Source organism: Mus caroli, unplaced genomic scaffold, assembly GCF_978045245.1.
Source record: "Mus caroli unplaced genomic scaffold, Mus_caroli_1 scaffold_1, whole genome shotgun sequence".
Taxonomy (NCBI): domain Eukaryota; kingdom Metazoa; phylum Chordata; class Mammalia; order Rodentia; family Muridae; genus Mus; species Mus caroli.
The window spans coordinates 94,982,816-95,003,769 of record NW_028227256.1 but is presented as its reverse complement, the minus strand read 5'-3'; the positions used below and the strand labels follow the sequence as shown (position 1 = coordinate 95,003,769).

The window sequence follows — 20,954 nt, the reverse complement described above, 5'->3', positions numbered from 1 at the left end:
TGCAAAGCTTCTGCAAGGCAAAAGACACCGTCAATAAGACAAAAGACCACCAACAGACTGGGAAAGGATCTTTACCTATCCTAAATCAGATAGGGTACTAATATCCAATATATATATATATATATATATATATATATATATATATATATATATATATATATATATAAAGAACTCAAGAAGGTGGACTCCAGAAAATCAAATAACCCCATTAAAAAATTGGGCTCAGAGCTTAATAACGAATTCTCACCTGAGGAATACCGAATGGCTGACAAGCACCTGAAAAAATGTTCAGCATCCTTAATCATCAGAGAAATGCAAATCAAAACAACCCTGAAATGTCCTACATTGATGAGAAGAAACTTGTAGAGACCACCTCCAGCATAAAGACAGGGCATCAAGTGAGAGATGTGTTTGCCATTCCACAGTCAAAATTCTGTCTCATAATTGTTCCTTCCTGAAAGAACTGAAGGTATGGAAATAAAGAGGAGCTTGAGGACAAGAAGGTCCAGCAATAGGCCCAAAGTAGGCTGCAACTCAAGGGGAGGACCCAAGACCTGACACTATTATGGAGGCTATGGAGTGCTCACCAAAAGTGACTGCTCTACAAAAGACCCAACAAGCAGCTTAAAGAGTCAGATGTAGATATTTTAACCCAACCAAAGGACAGAAGCTGCAGAACTCTGTGGTGGAATTAGGGAAAAGCTGGAAGAATCTGAGGAGGAGGGTGACACTGTAGGAGGACTAGCAGTCTTAATTAACTAACCTAGACCCCAGAGATCTCTCAGATACAGGAACACAAACCAGGCAACATATACCAGTTGATATGAGGCTCCCACCACATGTACAGAGGACTGCTGGTTCTAGGTTTAGTCAGAGAAGATGCATTTAACTCTCAAGAAACTTGGGGCCCCGGGATGTTTAGAGGTCTGGTGGTGGAGGAACTTGGAGGAGGAGACATTCTCTTGAAGACAGGGAGGCAGGGAGGAGCTATGTGATGTTGAACTGATGGGGAATAAAATCTGAAGTTTAAAATACATACATACATACATACATACATACATACATACATACATACATACAAATTTAAAAAAAAGAAATGTTCAACATCCTTAGTCATCAGGAAAATGCAAATCAAAACAACACTGAGATTCCATTTCATACCAATCAGAATGACTAAGATCAAAAACTCAGGTTAGCAAATGTTGACAAGGATGTAGAGGATGTAGAATTGCTGGAGGGATTGTAAGATGGTACAACCACTCTGGAAATCAGTCTGACAGTTCCTCAGACAACTGGACATAGATTTCCTGACAACCCAGATGAACCACTCCTGGGCATATAATCAAAAGATACTCATACATATAACAAAGACACATGCTCCACTATGTTCATAGCAGCCTTATTTATAATAGCCCGAAACTGGAAACAACCCAGATGTCCCTCAACAGAGGAATGGATACAGAAAAAGTGGTACATTTACAAAATAAAGTACTACTTAGATTTTAAAAACAATGACTTCATGAAATTCTTAGGTACAAAAGAACACACATGATATGTATTCACTGATAAGTGGATATTAGCAAAAAAAAAAAAAAAGAAGCTTAGAAAACTCATGATACAATTCACAGGCCATATGAAACCCAAGAAGAAAGATCATACCAAACTAATGGATTCTACAGTCCTACACAGTAGGGGGAAGAGAATACTCTCTAGGAAGAAGAGGGAGAGAGGGATCTGAGAGGGAGAAACAAAGGTGAGAGAAAAATGGGGGCCAGTTCAGATATGGGAGAGGATAGAGGAGAAGTAAAAGGGTCAGGAATTTGAAATTAGGTATGTAGCAGTGAGAGCAAGAATTCTGGAGGTAGCCACCAGAAAGTGGACCCAACAGGACCACTTCACAGGACCCAACAGGGAGGAAATTAGCCAAAATACCCAACACAGGGAAGATAGAATCTGTAGAGACCATAACCAGTGGATAGGCATGGCCCCTAGTAGGTTCAAGAATATTTCAACAGCTATAATTTAAAAATTTGGAACTAGTTCTTAATGGAATCTATATTACTTACATAGAAAAATATTTTAAAATCCTATTCCAGAGCTAGCAAATGGCTTAGTGGGTAAGGGTGCTTGCCCATAGAGATGAAAACCTTAGCTCATTGCCAATAGCCCACATGATGGTATGAGAAAACTGACTCCAGAGAACTGCTCAGGTATGACCTATGCTCAGAACACACACTGTCCCCTCAATAAAACTAAGAAAAAGTACTAATACATAAGACATGATTAAAAGTGTTTCATATGAGTATTTTATTATGAAAATAAAGATCCACATAGATATTTTAATGTTCTTTGTCTTTTCTGAAATTATGGCATAGACCACATCTTATGAAAACTTCAAAGAATAGACTGCAGTCCTTAGAACTCAGAACATCACAGATTGTCCAGTCCTACAGATTTAAACCAAAAAGATTTAGTCAGTTTCTACATAAAACTAGTGTGATGGTTTGAACATGCTTGGCCCAGGAGTGGCACTATTAGGAGCTGTGACCTTGTTGGAGTAGGTTTTTCACTGTGGATGTGGGTTTTAATAACCTCATCCTAACTACCTGGAAGCCAATCTTCTCCTGTATGCCTTTGGGTGAAGATATATAATTCTCAGCTCCTCCAATCCCACATCTGCCTGGAGGCTGCCATGCTCCTGCCTTGATGAAAATGGACAAACTCTGAAACTGTAATCCAGCCCCCAAGGGACTAAACCACCAACAAAATAGTACACATGGAAGAACCGATGGCTCCAGTCATGTATTTAGCACATGACCTTGTTGGACATCAATGGAAGGAAAGGCCCCAGTGTAGGGAAGTTTCAGTGCCCCAGTGTAGCGAAACACCATGGCAGGGATGTAGGAATGGCATTGTGTGTGGATGAGTACCTTCACAGAAGTAGGGAGAGGGAGGATGAGATACAGGGTTTCCAGTGGAGAAACTGGGAAAAGTGATAACATTTCAAGTGTAATTAAGTAAAAATATCAAATACAAAAAAAAAAAAAAAAAAAAAAACGAAATTGCCTTGGACATGGTATCTGTTCACAGCAATAAAACCAAAACTAAGATAACTAGTTTATAAATGTTCATGTTGTATGTTTAATGTGAAGACTGTGAATACAATGGACATTTCCTGCTTCACACTTCCTTCTGAGTGCTGTGAGTATGGACAGAGCTACCCTCCCAAACAAGGATTCATTTCCATCCAAGATTGTCAGTTCCCCCAGAGAATGAAACAGCAGAGAAAACTGGCTTATGAGTTTTTGCTATAGAAAATCAGTTTATCTAGTACTTGAAAAATATAACAAAAATGTGAATAATATGTGAAAAATTAAAATTTCTTTAAATGCAAATTTTAACTAAGGGCACTTTCAAACATTGATTGATACCTATTCTCTTGACAAGTATAAATGTTCCTTCACAAGAAATATTTGTTATTAAATATAATCTGCGACTAAATGTAAATATAAGAATAAAGGAAAAATAAACAACTCAAGTGATTGTATATTGTTAATAAAATCCAGGTGGAAGTAAAAGGTAGAGATATGTAAAGTCTTTAAATTTCATGTCTTCTAAAATACAAAACGGCAAAACATGGGTAGTGCAAATTTTCTAAAAAATCTATATCAAATCACCAATGAATATAATTTTGACTCTAAAAAGCTACAATAATATACTTTGAAATTTAATTCAAATTTAAGTTAAACTTCATTGTATATTCTATGGGGAAATTTCTAATTTATAGCATTATTGAAAAACAATTAGTTATACTCCAATTATCTTAACAATTATCTTAATACAAACAGTAGTTTCACATACCAAATAAAAATTGTGTGATAAAAAGAAACATATTTTTGAATGTAACTATTCACAATTATTGTTTTAAAATTATCAATATGATATTCCATTGACAAAGGAAAAGCAAACAATCCTTACCCAATGAAGAAATCAGTTTGAAATTAATGTTCTTACTTTTCTTCTGCTTTTTCACCATTTCCTTTTACCACATAATCATGTCTGTAAACCCCGTAAAGACAACTCAAGCCTGACAATATTTGCATGTTAATCCCTGAAACAAAAGAAGGGGGTAACTATATCACATTAAAAAAAAGGTTTTTTTAATGAAAAATGCCATTTACCCAAATAAAACATAATTTATTTCTAAAGGTGTTAATTTCCCATTTATAAAATGATATTGTAATCTTATGTCAAATTATGTATTTTGAAATGCTGATCATATTTCATACTTATCAGAGAGCTTCCAAAAACTAATTTTCCATGAATTCATAAACTATATTCATTTGCAAGTACATGAATTATATTTTTAAAACTTAATTATCATTAAAAACATAAACTTGCTTTAAGTTTTATATACCTTAAGTGTTTGAAATATTGATCACTTTCCATACATAAAAACTAATAATTGTTTTATAGATTTAATTTTTGTCTCAAATTTCTTAAATTAAAATATTACATAAAAATATTAAACTTCACAAGTGAAATACCCTATTAGAGTGCAAATGTTGTAGCAAATGAATACTAGTTATATAATCCAGCCAATTGAAACACTAAGAAACACCAATAAGTCTTTTCTATTTATGAACTATGGCATCTGTTTTAAGGGATATCATCTCAAAGACATAGTTACCTGTGATAGAAAAGTAATATTACCATGAAAATTATAAGTAATGAATGACTGTAATGAACATTTGAAAGCACAAAGTTTGAGAAAAGAATGAGAAATTATTAAAAATAAGCCTGGCAGCTCTTCACAGAAGAGTGACAAGCTAGTAAAAAATGTATCTGACCACAGTGAAAAAAATCTAGACAATAAACCATATTTTTCCATGTTTAATAACTAAAGAAATAAGGAATTAACATCCAAAGGAATGGAGAACTTCATGACCATGTCATGGAGTACATTTTCCACAGCAGATGGGAGTATGAAGTGGAAAACCACATTTTCACCCTAGAAGGACCTGTGAGAGAATGGAGCATTCTGTTGTAGTCTTACAATGACTATCTGGAATGATTGCACAGAACAAAGCCTCCCAAAATACCAAGAGGTATGCTTAATATTAAGAGGGCAATATTCAAACAATCAAAGAATAATGATATGCAGTGGACAGTACTGACTGGTTTTATTCAGAATTTTATACTAGTAAAGATTTGGAAGTTCTATAGCCTGGTCAGAAAAGAAGAAAGCCACTTTTGTTTGGAAGAACAAATTCTAAGTGTTGCCCAGTAAGCACTTGCTAATGAAATTAGTGTGACTCTGTAGGAGTGGACTGTGGTGGATTAGAAAGATAAAGAAACGCCTACAGGATATTCTAGAACTCTTTAAAGATGTCCTTGGCACCAGAAATGGATTTCCTGCTCAGAGAAACTTTCTCTCCTTGTTGCCAAGTGAGTAACTAAAATAGCTATGATTTAGTCTTCAGTATCACAACTCAAATGTACAGCAAATCTTACTAAGTGGTCTTTTTTTAAAAATTTTTTATTAGATACTTTCTTTATATACATTTCAAATGCTATCCCGAAAGTTCCCTATACCCTCCCCCTGCCCTGCTCCCCTACCCACCCACTCCCACTTCTTGGCCCTGGCATTCCCCTGTACTGGGGCATATAAAGTTTGCAATACCAAGGGGCCTCTCTTCCCAGTGATGGCTGACTAGGCCATCTTCTGCTACATATGCAGCTAGAGACACAAACTCTACTGGCTAGTTCCTATTGTTGTTCCACCTATAGGGTTGCAGACCCCTTCAGCTCCTTGGGTGCTTTCTCTAGCTTCTCCATTGGCGGCCCTGTGTTCCATCTTATAGATGACCGTGAACATCCACTTCTGTATTTGCCAGGCACTGGCATAGCCTCATATGAGATATCTATACCAGGGTCCCTTCAGCAAAATCTTGCTGACATATGCAATAGTGTCTGGGTTTGGTGGCAGGTTATGAGATGGATCCCTGGGTGAGGTAGTCTCTGGATAGTCCATCCTTTCATCTTAGCTCCAAACTTTGTCTCTGTAACTCCTTTCATGGGTATTTTGTTCCCTATTCTAAGGAGGAATGAAGTATCCACCCATTGGTCTTCCCTCTTCTTGATTTTCTTGTGTTTTGCAAATTGTATTTTGAGTGTTCTATGTTTCTGGGATAATATCCATTTATCAGTGAGTGCCTATCTAATGACTTCATTTGTGATTTGGTTACCTTACTAAGGATGATATCCTCTAGATAACATCCATTTGTCCAAGAATTTCATAAATTCATTGTTTTTAATTGCTGAGTAATACTCCATTGTGTAAATGTACCACATATTCTGTATCCATTCTTCTGTTGAGGGACATCTGGCTATTTTAAATAAGGCTGCTATGAATATAGTGGAGCATGTGTTCTTATTACCAGTTGGAACTTTTTCTGGGTATAGGACTCCAGAATCAAATAACGCCATTAAAAAATGGGGTACAGAGCTAAACAAAGAATTCTCAACTGAAGAAAACCAAATGGCTGAGAAGCACCTGAAAAAATGTTCAACATCCTTAATCATCAGGGAAATGCAAATCAAAACAAACTTGAGATTCCACCTCACACCAGTCAGAATGGCTAAGATCAAAAATTCAGTTGACAGCAAATGCTGGCGAGGATGTGGAGAAAGAGCAACACTCCTCCATTGTTGGTGGGATTGCAAGCTTGTACAACCACTCTGGAAGTCAGTCTGGAGGTTCCTCAGAAAATTGGACATAGTATTACTAAGTGGTCTTACTTAACATCCAAGTGTTGTGGGGGTTCTAACATCTTCAACAAAATTCGCACAGTAAGTCCTGAAGACCAGACCAAAATGTGCTACAAGGTTCATAACTATAAAGAATAGACTCAATGGGACTATAGGAAGTTGAGCTTTAGAAGTGGACCTGCAAATGTGACAATAGACAAGCAGAGTAGTAAAAAGTATTCTACTGATTCAAATAAAGGTAGATAGATAATTTGCAAATCCAGAGCAAAATAAAGCTCAGGGTCCTACAGTTTTATTAACATCAAAATTAAGATCAAAAGTTGCCTGAGGGGTCACACAGCATTACAATGTTTATGTAATATCATATTTGGAGCTTAAAGACTCTGCATCTTCCATGCTAGATTTTAGTCTTTGTTATGGCTTCAGTACTACTCTATACCTCTTGACATCTTTCTTTGTACTACTGTTGTTTATCATGTGCTTGTCCCACTCCTAATTGTAGACACGTAACTTTTGAAACAGCCGCTCATATCTGAAAATGTTTTCACTCAGATAAACCTGTGGATTTAGTCTTTGCAGGGATGTTGCACAGTCCTTAGCACTAGGAGGATTGGATTATTATAATTTATATTAGGAGACGTTCATAGATCTTGGATGCAGGCATAGATGACAACAGATTGGATATTTATGCATTGGGAGATTATATTAATTAATACACTGGTGAGAGGTAGAGTACAGTGGAAGACTCATAGAGAACACTACAGATAAGGACTTTACTTTGATTACTTCCCATTGTAGCAATAAGCCTATGCTCTGTATTTTCTAGCTTCCTGTCTCACAACGTGATATTTTTATGATATATAGGTCTCAGACATTACACTGAGGACTATGATCTGATGAAGCAAAAAAGTTCTTTCTGGATTGAAGTCCTACAGGGTCCCCAATGAAGGAGCTAGAGAAAGTACCCAAGGAGCTGAAGGGGTTTGCAGCCCCAAAGAAGGAACAACAATATGAACTAACCAGTACCCCCAGAGATCCCTGGGACTAAATCACCAATCAAAGAAAACACATGGTGGGACTCTTGGCTCTAGCTGCATATGTAGCAGAGGATGGCCTATTTTGTCATCAATAGGAGGAAGGCCCTTGGTACTGTGAAGGTTCCATGCCCCAGTATAGGGGAATGGCAGGGCCGAGAAGTGGGAGTAGATTGGTTGGGGAGCAGTGTGAGGGAGTAGTGGATAGGGGATTTTCGGAGGGGAAACTAGAAAAGGGGATAACATTTGAAATGTAAATAAAGAAAATATCCAATAAAAAAGAAAATTTTTAAAAAGCCTTAAAAAAAAAGAAAAGAAAAGAAATCCTATTTGGAATTCGAAACTCCAAGACTATGGACTATATACATTTCATTATGAAATACCAAGATTCAACGAATTTTAGAACAATAGAAAATGTAATGATAATATACATAATATCTATCAGATTTATCCATATCTTCAATAGAGACTTTTTTTTCTTCTTTTTGGATCAAAATAGTATCTGGCATGTAATGGCCTATGGTCATTATCCACTCATCAGTTAGTGAGATTACTGCACATTCTTTTTCAAATTTCTAAAAGGTGATCTGCAATAACTATAGTTTTTCTTCACTATCTTATGTTTTCTTTGCTTTGTGTTTCCTTGTCTGGATAATTTGAAATGACTTGCTTTCTGACGTGTACCACATTATGTGTGTGCCAGCCACTGAAATTATAATGAATCACCTCATCTCTTCTGTTGTTAGCTTTACATTTCTAATTTGTTCTTATTTTCTGATTTTTTTTATTTCTGCTGAATTTAATTTCTTTTTGATACTCTCTTTTCTTTTTGTATTCTCTTGTTTATGTCTATACAATAGACATATCACAGTGGAGTACATTCCAAAGTGCACACAGCACTAACTGCACTCATTAACACAAACATTCACGCATACATTACTTTGTGTTTCAACATGCTGATATCAATTCAATTAAATCACATACATTATTCATGTCTCTTATGCACACATATATTTTATCAAACATAAGAATTCATCTTGCTGGTGAGATGGCTCAGTGGGTAAGAGCACCCGACTGCTCTTCCAAAGGTCAGGAGTTCAAATCCCAGCAACCACATGGTGGCTCACAACCACCGGTAACAAGATCTGACTCCCTCTTCTGGAGTGTCTGAAGACAGCTACAGTGTACTTACATATAATAAATACTAAATAAATCTTAAAAAAAAAAAAAAGAATTCATCTTGTGTGGGGTCCATCATTCTTGAACTCATAGATAATATAACTGAATTTGCATGGTTCTCACGTTCCTTCTCTGTAGTTTCTTGGCAAATATGTTGTCAGTCTTGATCCAATACTTTTTCATGAAGCTCTTATGTTTATTTGCATTTTATTTTAAAAAGGCATTCAGTGATACCTCTCTACCATATCTGGACATCAATTCAATCATACTGTTGAGAGACTTTCAATAACTAAAAATATTAACATATATGTCTTCTCATACCAAAAATGATGAAACTTCCAAGATTAGTCTTCAGAGAAATTATAGTATTTTGATGATATTATTTGCAACTTGCCTTAGTTTGGATTTTATTTTTGTGAACAGGCACCATAGCCATGCCAACTCCTACAAAGGAAAACATTTAATTTGGCCTGCTTACATTTTCTGATTATTAACAAAAACAAAAACAAACAAACAAAAACAAAAACAAAAACATTTTCTGATTATTAGTCCATGATTTTCATGACTGTAAGCATGGCAGCAGGTAGGCAGAGATGGTGATAGAGATGAAGCTGAACATTGTACATCTTGATCCACAGGCAGAAGAAGTAAACGCTGTGCCTCACTGGGCATAGCTGGAGCATAGAAGACTGTAAATCCTACCTCCACAGTGATACATAGCAAGGCCACAATTACTACAACAAGCCCACACCTCCTAATAGTGTTACTTTCAATGGGTCAAGCATTCAAACACATGGATCTCTGGGGACCATACCACTGAATTTCAATTCCTGGTCCCAATAGGTTTGTAATTGTATCATAATGCAAAATATGTTTATCTCAATTTCATAGGTGCCTATAATCTATCATAGTCTCAACACTGTTGTGATCCAAACATCCAAGTGTCTTCTGAGATGCATGCAATTTCTTAACAGTAATCCATTGTAACATGAAAATCAAAAAGCAGATCACAAACTCCAAACATGGAACAGGGTATACATTACTGTTCTAAAAGATAGAGAAATGAGCAAGGTCAGGAAATACTGGATGAAAGCAAGGCAAAACACAAATAAAGGAACAAAATCCCAGCTTGTCAAACTTTGAACTCTGCATCTCTGTGTCTGATGTCAAAGTGCTATTCAAATTTCCATCTCCTTTAAGTTTTGTTGATTGCAACACATATCTATCTGCTAGGCTGATTTCATTCCCTGTGTTTTGCTATCTGGCAGAGATCCGATGAATCTGGCATCGCCAACATTTTGGGGTCGCCATGCAGGGACACTCTTGACACCAACCTTGTGTTAGCAAATTTTCTTAGTCACAGAGGAAGATTTCAAAACTTCTATTATCCTTGCTTCTAAAGACAGTACCACATATCCAAAGATGTCAAATTCTGCTGTTAGCTGGGGCTGAAACATGGTCCCCTCATTCAAGTCTTTCTTCACCAGCTTTCTGTTTTTGATGGCTTCCTTCTGTGCTTAAACTCAAATCTCCTTGAACTCCATCTATACACTAGGTTGACCATGAACTCAGATATCTGCATGTCTTTGTCTCCTGAGTGCTGCAATTAAATGCATGTACCTCCATGCCTAGACCTAAGCTGTTCTTTAATTCCTTTTCACAAGATGGAAACTTACCGTGATGGGTTCTTGCCATGTTGTCACAAATCCTTTTATGCCACTTAATGTCTTTAATATGTTTATATGCTTCAACATGGGATTTATCTCCTTTGTACTTTCTGGTGCCGATTTTCTCCATGAAACATACATGTAGTAGTTTTCCTTGTTACTTTTCAACAAACTGTTCTTCATAAGAGTGAACCACAGGACAGTCTACACTAGGCTGTTTGAGATTTTGTTTGCCAATGAAATTAATCTAGACCTCTTCACTTTAACCTCAGGAAGACTCTACAGACAATGGAAAGAGCAGCCACATTCTGCACCCTAAGATCACAAGAATGATCTCTAGGCAACATACTAAAATCCTTCTATTATGAAACTTCCTGAGCCCAGCACCCACAGTTCAAATTGCACTCAACACCACTGTCTTCTTTGTTCTTACTAGTATGACCAATTTTTCCCAGTTAAAATGCACTCTACTGCTTTCCTAACCCATAAGCCCAAATCCACATTCCTCCAAATCATGTTCAGTCCTATCATGCAATACTCCAGTCCCTGGTACCACTTCTAAATTAGGATGTTACTGGTGGGAAGAAACACCACAGTAATTCTTATTAAAAAATATTTAACTAGGACTGGCTTACACTATCAGAGGCTTAGTCCATAACTGTGATGGTGGGAAGCATGCTGGACTACAGGCAGACACAGTGATGGAAAAGAAATTGAAAGTTGTTACATCTTGATTGGCAGACATCTGGTGACTGAATGGTACACTGAGCATATAGTTTGAGCATAGGAGACCTTAAGCTTGACTCCACAGTAACATACTTTCTCTAAAAGATCCACCCCTACTACAAAAGGCCATACCACCTAACAGTGTTACTCCCAATGTGTCAAGCTTTCAAACAAATGAATGTGTGTGAGGTTGAGTGATATGCATTCAAACCACCAAACAGCTATTATAGTTTTTATTCAAATTTATCTAATAATTAAATCTGTTGCCTTTAAAATTTTATTAGGAAAATTTTATTTTGCCTTCAAAAATGTACAAAATAGTCAACACATTAAAATTATATTAATTACTACCCTTTCTTAAAGTATTATACAGAAATCTAGAGTGCACTTAACAGAAAAATATAAGCATTTGCATGAATTATATAATAAAAGCTTACAAAATACTTCCTATAGAATTATGTAAGTCTTTAATTATCAAAGTACTTATTCACAGTTATTACCTTGGTATAAACAATTGGAAATTCTAAAATCAATATAAAATTCACATCACTTACATATTGTCTTAAATGTGTAGACCAAATTTTCCGTATTATAGATCCAACAATGTACTTTTTCTCCACATTCATTAATATCCCAGAATTGACAAGTAAAATCTGATGTTGCTGCAAAAAATATTGGTGCAGGGACAGAGCCTATAAAATAGTAAATGATCAGAAGTGCTTCATTAAAAAACAAAAACAAAAAAAACAGGATAAGAATAATTACTTCTCAGCATCCATGCATGCACATACAGGGAATCCTATACAATTATTGAAAATTCTATAATAGCCTTTTTTCCATTGGCTAAAAAATGTGATAATCAATATCCTGATCCTTGCATGCATACCAATATTAGTAGTTTACAATGATTTTAGCATTCTGCCCATGCTGTTATTTATAAGATATAAAGTAGATTTTTAAAGGGAATATTTATCAGACATATTTACATCAAAGGAACTCTATTACATGATTTTTTAACTCCTACTATCTTTAAAGATAGATAACTATGAGATTTTTTTAATGACCAAAAGTGACTTCTTACTATTTTCTGTCTGCAATCTCTTGTCTATGTCTCTCAAGAAACCTTCTCTTATCCCAGGGGAATATATTTCAAGATTCTCAGTGGCAACAGCCTGTACACACACACACACACACACAGGGGTTCAATGTGCTGCTATCAATTAAATTAAAACACATAATCTATTCATATCTTCTATTTTCATATAGCATAAAAGCTAGTAAGAGTTCATAAACCTTCTATCATTCTTAGTTTTGATGGACTCTTCCTCTATTTCTTCATTATTCATCTCAGTCCCGTCCTTTTAAAACCACAGCATCCAGTATTTCCCACTGTGTTTTCATATCACATGGGTTTTATCCTTCTTGTTTATGAACTTTTACTCATGCTACAAGATCATTGTTGCCCATGTAACTTCTTCATAAAGACTGCATTTTCTTTGAGGCTTCCCCTGGCCCTTCCTTTGCTCTGTTATTTTACTCCCTCCCCAAACCCTTTTGTTCCCTACATTCTCCCTCTCTACTTTTATCTCACCTATATTATGCCATACCTTTTCCCCAATTGAATCCTATCAAGCAATGGGCCATTTCTAGTTTCAAAATGTACTTTGGATTAAACCTACAAATGATCAAAAGCTAAGATAAACTTATTAAAAGGAGCATTTAGAATTATATTGTTGGACCTGAATGACCTCACTCAATATAATTCCTTTTTGGTTATTTCAATTTTTCTGCAAGTTTCTCAATGTTACTTTTTCATTACCAGTAATTTATAATATATATATATATATATATATATATATATATATATATATATATATATGCATTCTCAGTGTGCATTCCTCAGCTGATGACCAACTAAGTTGCCTCCATTCCTAGCTGTAAAGCAATATAAAATCAGTGAGCATGAATACTATGGTATTGATGTAATAAGAAATCAATTCATTTGGCAATATGCCCAGGAATTGTATAACAGGGTCGTGTAGTAAGAATTATTTCAGAGTTGAACAGATGTGTCCCACACTTGTAAGTAATACTCTGCATGAACACAGGTAATATTAAGTGCAAATCTCAGTGTCAAACACCATTTTCCTCTCTGTTGGTTATTTATTGTTCAGGGAGGCTGTAGAGGCACTTGAAACAATATGGACTATTGCCATTGATAATAGTACCAAAATGTCTAGATGATAAGACCTGATTACTGAAGATACACTTTGGTGACAGGACACAAAGAAAAAAATCCTGAAATCTCTCTGCTGACTAGCGTTCATAGAGCTGGGTGAGCTATTCAGGCTGATGGAGAAAAGTTGGGTATTATCCATGGCCAGACTCAACTACAGTACAAAGGTTTCAGGCAGGTAGTAGTGCCCATGGTGCAATAGTGGCAAGATTGGTTATATGGACAACCAACCCCTTTCCTATTGAACCAGAGAACTACTCTGCAGGAAGAAATTTTATGAGTACTGCTATAAACATGGTCAAAAACTGTGATTAAGGAAAATATTTCACAGGACACATTTCTTATGACAATCCACAAGCATACAAGTATAATATTACTTCAAATATGTAGATGTTTTAAATAATCTCTCTGTAATTTGTGTGTGATGATGAAAACACTTCAGGTACAACTCAAGGCTTCAGCTGACACAATATAATTGAAGCCCATTTTGTTTAATTGGATGGTTTTTATCTTACCTAATAGAGCAATCTCATATTTATTTTTGTATCACTTTACATTATTTTTTCCTGAAGTTTAAGTATACATGAAAATTTACATGTCAAAGATAAACAATTTTGTACATTGTATATAGCTGAAAACACATACCAGTGAATCTCCAAACTGTCGACATTAAACCCAAACTCATTGAATTCCAACTGGTAGGTACACTTCTGAAAGCAAATAGCAATGATATTACCTATGAGTCACACATGCTAGGTTTTTTTTTTAATTTATGTTATACTTAATTTACACCACAAATATTTAGCTGGTTGACAAAAGTTCAATTTGTCCTATAAACACAGTATATATCTATCCATTTACCCATTATTTAACATGAATAAAAACTCAAACAATAAAATTCTTTCCATTGGGGAAGAACTTTATGGATTAAATCTGCCTGAACCACCTTTTCCTGAAACAACTCAGCTCTGTATAGGTCTCATGTTTACTTTCCTCCCTCTGCCAGGTATGGTATTGCTTAGAGTCCATTTCAGCATTGGTAAGTACACTCTGTACTTTCTTAGTTCGCTGTTTCTGGTGGATTCTATACTCTATAAATTGCATCAGTAAGTCTACACTTAACATTCTTGCCTTTGATTGAGTTCTGGTAAAATGGCTCTTTGAATGAGGGGGATAATTTAAGTCCACTCTTTACCTTTAGGTATACCCCAATGGTTACTTGGGGTGAGTGAGCCCCAAAGAAGGTTGTCTTCCTTACAAGGGCTCCTCTCTCACTCTCATTCCATGCAGACCATTGTGCCTGCATAACACATTATGAAATGGCTTTCCTTACAACCATCCTACATTTGGTTAGAACTTTATTCAATTTTACTTGAATCATCCTAATTTCTGAGTCTCCCCTCTTTCATGTGGTATCCTTATTATATTCACAATTCCAAATTAAAATAAATGAAAAAAATAACTTTAAATCTGTAAAATTTACTGCACTCCATTTTTGTTGACACATGACTCAGCTGTTAATGTAGAACTATTGTTAAATACACACACTAATAAGTTAAATTTACACTCACATCTATGGTGACAATTTAAAATTTTCTTGATTATGGATTTATCATGTATATTCTACAAGATAAATATAAGGTTTCTTTCAAAGTTATGCTGTTTCTGGTGCATAAATACCTACATTTGCTATAAAGTTAGAGATCAATATATTCAATTCCAACACGGGTTTCATTTTTAAATTAAAGTGAGAATAAGTGTAGCATCTATACACATTACAGAAAAAGACTAAGTATAATAAGTAAAAGGGAAAATTATACATATACATAAATTTTAACAATAAAAATATTTTCTATTTGTATTAACTACAATAAATCACAGGAAATCATTTGTGGTAATAATTTGAAGTATTCCTGTTTCATACTTATAAGGTAACTTCTCAATAATTACAAAAATCACATACTTACTGAATGACAATCAAGGTTGAAGGTATACTACAGAAACTAGAAAAAATGGTTGCAGTAAAGTAAAAGGCAAAAAATAAAGGCAATGTAAGGCATCTGGTATTACATGTTCCAGAAACAGCATCAATATATTGACCTTCATTATCAGCAGTTGTCAATCCTTCTTTGATGCAAGAACAATTGTAGTATGTCTATTAATATTGAAAATAATAATAGTATTTCAGAAATAGCCAGCATACAATAGCCTTATTATGAGAGTAAAGATTAAATTAATACTCAAGAGATATTTCCCAGGGTTTTGTTTCTTATTGCTTTTATTTTCTGTATGTGTGATATTAAGATCAAATGAATATGTGGCACATTTACACAATGGAGTATTTCTCAGCTGTTAAAAAAGGTGGCATCTTGAAATTTGTTGACAAATGAATGGTAATAAAACAACAACAACAACAAACATCCTGTGTGAGATAAACCATACCAGATGGAGAAACATGATATGTCCTAATTTATAAGTGGATATTCTCATTAAGTAAATGATAATGAAGCTACAATTCACAGACCCCAAGTTTAGATAAAAACTAGGACACTATGGTAGATTCATTGATCTTCTTGATAAGGAGAAACAGAAAGTTATGTTTGTAGATTGCCTGTAGACAAAGACAGGAGCAAGAGGAATCAGATGGACAAGAAGTGAAAGATAGAGCTAGAATTGGGGAGCATTGGGTGTGTTATGGAAACCTAGTCTAGGGGAGGATTCTTGTAATCTATGAGGATGACCCTAATGAAGACTCCTAGTAATGGAAGATATGGTATGAGAACCAGGAAAGGTTTTCAGTGGTGATACTGGGTTGCATTCATTTGAGTTGTTGGCTGAGAGAGTTCCACAGGAATACCAAAGCATCCCAATCTGATGCTAAGACCAAAGATTATTTTCTAAAAACCAACACTGGGATCCTTTTGCTAAGGAAAACATCCACAGAGCTCTTTGAATGTAAAGGGCCTGCCGAGATCCTTCTCCTCTACTTCTTGTCATAAAGTTCTCAATGTATGGGTCACAATACATTTGGGGTTGAATGACCTGTTCATATCAGCTCTCTCAAACCTATAGAGCCCATAGACCTAGGCTAGAACCAAACATGATTGGCAGAAAAACAAAAATCAAAAGATTCCTAATAATATTCTGCTATTCTCATAATTTGGTGCTATGTACAGTTGTCATCAGAGAGGTCCCCTCCATCAGTAGATAGGAGTAGTGCAGAGAACCTCAGCCAGATATTCTGTGAGAGACATTCTAAATTGGAGGACTCACTAGGTCCCTCCACTGGCATATAGGGAAAGACTGCAGTAGAGGGAGAGATTAAATTGCAGGAGTCTGAGGGATAGAAGATACCAAGAGAATTTGGATCACTGAATCACCTATGCAGAGCTCGCATGAGTTAAAAGAGACTGAAGCAGCAAGCACAGGGTCTGCATGGGTCTGTACCAGGTCTTCTGTGTTTATGTTATGGCCTGAAAACCTTGGTGTATTAGTGGCACTCATAACAGTGAGAGGGGTGTATCTCTGACAATTTTTTATCTCTCTAGGGACACTTTTCTTCTTCATCGGATCCCTTCAGTCCAACCTCAATATGAGGCTTATTGTATCTTGCTTTGTCCTACTTGACTGTTGTCTCTAAGTGGTACGCTCTTGTATAAAGAGGAGGCAGAATAGGATTGGATTTGTGGGAGAGGGGAAATAAAGGGAAATTTGGGAGGAGTGAAGGGAAAGGAAACTAGACAGGTTTATTTTGTTAGAAAAGAATCTTTTTTTTCTTAAGTAAAACAGTTGGAAATCTATAGGAAATATTAAAAAGTATAGCACAGTGTAGATGTCCCCTCCCTTCTGTGTGATTCTGTCCATCAAGTATACATAACTTAATAATACCCATGGAAAAGAATCTGTGGCTTTTAGTTCTCTTATAAAGTATATTACAAGTGTAATGAGGGGGAAAAAAGAGTACTTTGAATCTCAACTGACTAGGTGAGCTTCAAAGTGTAACAGGCATTTCATTAGAGGAAGGCAGCCTAATATTGTATTTTGCTGACCTTGATGGAAAGGGGTTCACCTGTTAAAGAATTTTAGTAGTCCATATAAGCTAAAACTGCCTCTGAGGAAATCTATTAAAGAAATACAAATTATATTACTTTCAAACTTAGAGAAACCAGAAGCATTTACAATGCACTAATTCTCAGAGATTCTAGACAGACCAGAGCTTGGCTTTGAACCCTGACTTCTGACCATGCAACTGAGTCATGCTATGTTTGGGGTTCTGAACTTAGAATTGGGGCATCATAACAATGTTATTCAAATTCAAAAGTATTTTGGAAGTTGCTAGGTAGAGATAGGGTAATAAATGATAGATATTGATCCAGACTCAAGATACAGGTTGAATCCAAACAAAAAAATAAAATAAAAATTATATTCATATACTAAATAAAGCACAAAAAGAGAAAATTCTAAATGTTTGTGGACAGACAAGATAATACAACTCTGTGATGGTGAATTTTGATTATCACTTTGTCCCGAGTGTATGTATGTATATATATAGTCATTGCCAGACATTAATTTGTGGGATTGAAAGTGAGCATTATGTCTAATACAAAGTGGCCATAGGGAAATAAGCATCCTATTTGTCAGCTGGCCCAGGCGTGCACACCAGTTTCCTCTCTCCGTATTGAATGCAGTAATGTGAGAAGCCCTGATCCACATCAGTGACCCTCCACAGACTTAAATAAAAAAAAACACCTACAATGGACAAACAGTTGATAACAATAGCAAAGACAAATCATTCTTCTCTCAGAAATTCTAAAACTGTGGATTTCAATTGGTAAGGGGGAGTAAAGAACATGCAACCCAGCATCCCATGCCTAGTGAATACATTTCAGAAATGTTGGGGAAATTCTTCAGGCAGAAAGAAAATAATTCCATATCAAAACATAAAAATATAAGAACCAGCTAAAGGTACAAGATCATAAAGAAAAACACAAGGATTTTTATTACATAAACATGTGGGGGGAAAGGTGAGCATATTTTATGAAATATAAGATGTGGTCTTAAGGAGCCCAATGTTCTTGAAGAAAAGACATTTTTAAATTTTACTAAAGGTATCATTTCTCCTTAGTTTTATCAAAATTATTTTGTTGTTATAGTTCTTTCCCTTTTCAAGTTAATGCTTATTGTGTTAATTCCTCCATTCCATACATAACAAATTTGCATAACCAAACTCTTTGTTTTTATCAATGTTGCTTCAGAGCTATAATTTCCAATACAGATAATTGTCATTTTATAAAACTCTGGTAGTTATACTCTTCACTGCAAGTATTTTGTTTCCACCCTTTTAATTATCAAATGTTATCTTAAACTTGTGTGGATATTTTATGGAATATTTATAAGTGATATTCATTATGAATTAATTATGCATTGTAGAAATGGATGAAAATTATAAAGAATTCCAAATGCTGAATGTTCCTAAGCACAATTTCCCAAATAGAAGAATTGCTCAGAATTGATACTGTTCTTAGCATCTCAGTGAAGAGCTGGCCCTGCTGGAGGAGTCTTTACTGCCATGATTTCAAGGGCCAGAGGTAAGGAGAGGTGGCTGACCACTCATCTACTCTGAGGTGGCATGTGTGCAGACATGATGCTCTCCCCCCTTGACCCCTTAGTTCTTACAGTAGTCAGTTGAGCTGGTGTGAATTCATGAGAGCATCCTGGCCTCACACTGGATATAGTTCTTGGAAAAGCAAAATCTATAGTATGTGTGGACTGTGGGTCCATGTGAAAGGGCCAGTCCTGATGAACCAAAGCTGCAGGATTTACATGATGCATGGAAACCAGGACAGCAGTAAGGAGTCCCAGTAAGGATCCAATACTGATGATGTGATAGAAGCCAGAGACCTTAACCCAGACTAGTGAGTCATTGCAAAGAACATTTGAGGAGAAGATGGACACAGGGCTACCCTTTGGGACACACTGTGGCAAACTTCAGCTTCCACAATGAGATATTTTTTATGCTTTGTTTGGTTTATTACTTTGTGTGTTTTGTATCTTGGGGGGGGGGTGAAGCTTCCAAGGACAGAGAGCAGATTATAGGGGACAAGTAGGTATGTAGGCCTGGGGTGCATGATGTGAATCTCATAAAGAATCAGTAAAAAGTTAAAAAATAAAATAAAAACCAATTAATTATCCCTGCCCTCCAAACTTGCTTAACATTTTAAGGATCCTATCACCTTCTATATCCATCATACTGTGGGCCAATATTCTGATACATAAATTTTGGTGATATGTATTCAAATTATATCCAAATGTTATCACACATGATAACATTTACTTAATGAGTTATACATGCTGAGTCATGCTATGTTTGGGGTTCTGAACTTAGAATTGGTGGATCATAACAATGTTATTCAAATTCAAAAGTATTTTGGAAGTTGTAAGGTAGACTTAAATTATATTTTAATAAATAGCATAAATTTTTTTAATAATGCTTGTTAAAAACCTTGTTCTGATATTAAAGCATAAACACTACTAAACATGTCAATATAATATCTACAAATCAGTAAATATACAATTTATTGCTCTCTTTTCTTCACAGGTATCAAAAGCAGAGGAAAAGAAAGACAACAGTATTAGTACCTAGATCCCTATTTTGTTCCAATAAAAAGGAAAAACTTAAGAAAACATAGTTAGCAAATATGAAACATACACATAGGGGAAGGAGTAAAATTCTGTGTGGTTCCAAGAATGGTGTTCTCACTATACCCACATTAAAAGCCTTGCATGGTAGTGTGCTTCTATGCCCACTGCTGCAGATCCAGAAATATGTGGTTCCCTGGGGACTTGGGGCCAGGTACTCTAGCATACTTTGGAGAGCTCTAAACATGTGAAAGACTGCCTCACAAATTAAGATGGACTGATCCTGATGAATGACATCAGACATTCTCCTCTGACCAGTACCCCATTTACCTAATTCATAACTGAATACTCTTATATTTTGGAGAAACAAATATTTTCATGAATGCACAGATGTGCTTCACGTGTGTGTGTGTGTGTGTGTGTGTGTGTGTGTGTGTGTGTGAGCTGGGGATATGGCTCAGTGGTAAAGAACTGTATTCACAACCACCCATTTTTTTAAAAGTCATGTCCAAATCTGAGTTGCTGTGAAACAGAAATAAGAAATATTGGGAAACTAGGCCTGGCAGTGCTGGCACACGCCTTTAATCCCAGCACGTGTGAGGTAAAAGAGGGGGATTTCTGAGTTCAAGGCCAGCTTGGTCTACAGAGTGAGTTCTAGGACAGCCATGGCTATACAGAGAACCCCTGTCTTGAAAACCCTTT

The 20,954-nt window shown here is 35.8% G+C and overlaps 1 protein-coding gene across 3 annotated transcripts in view; it reads right to left on the bottom strand.

The window, feature by feature from the left end:
- Nucleotides 1-2,147: 2,147 nt before the first annotated feature.
- The window catches only part of LOC110294789 (solute carrier organic anion transporter family member 6C1-like), an 88,928-nt gene continuing 70,121 nt past the window's right edge, over nucleotides 2,148-20,954 (bottom strand). For all 3 annotated transcript variants that reach the window (XM_021163258.2, XM_021163266.2, XM_021163273.2), the window contains 5 exons: nucleotides 15,581-15,768; nucleotides 14,259-14,323; nucleotides 11,932-12,069; nucleotides 3,979-4,111; nucleotides 2,148-2,447 (listed from right to left, as the gene is read on the bottom strand). In XM_021163258.2, the coding sequence (XP_021018917.1) occupies nucleotides 4,011-4,111; nucleotides 11,932-12,069; nucleotides 14,259-14,323; nucleotides 15,581-15,768 (492 nt within the window). In that variant the 3' untranslated portion in view covers nucleotides 2,148-2,447; nucleotides 3,979-4,010. The remainder of the gene's footprint in view (nucleotides 2,448-3,978; nucleotides 4,112-11,931; nucleotides 12,070-14,258; nucleotides 14,324-15,580; nucleotides 15,769-20,954) is intronic.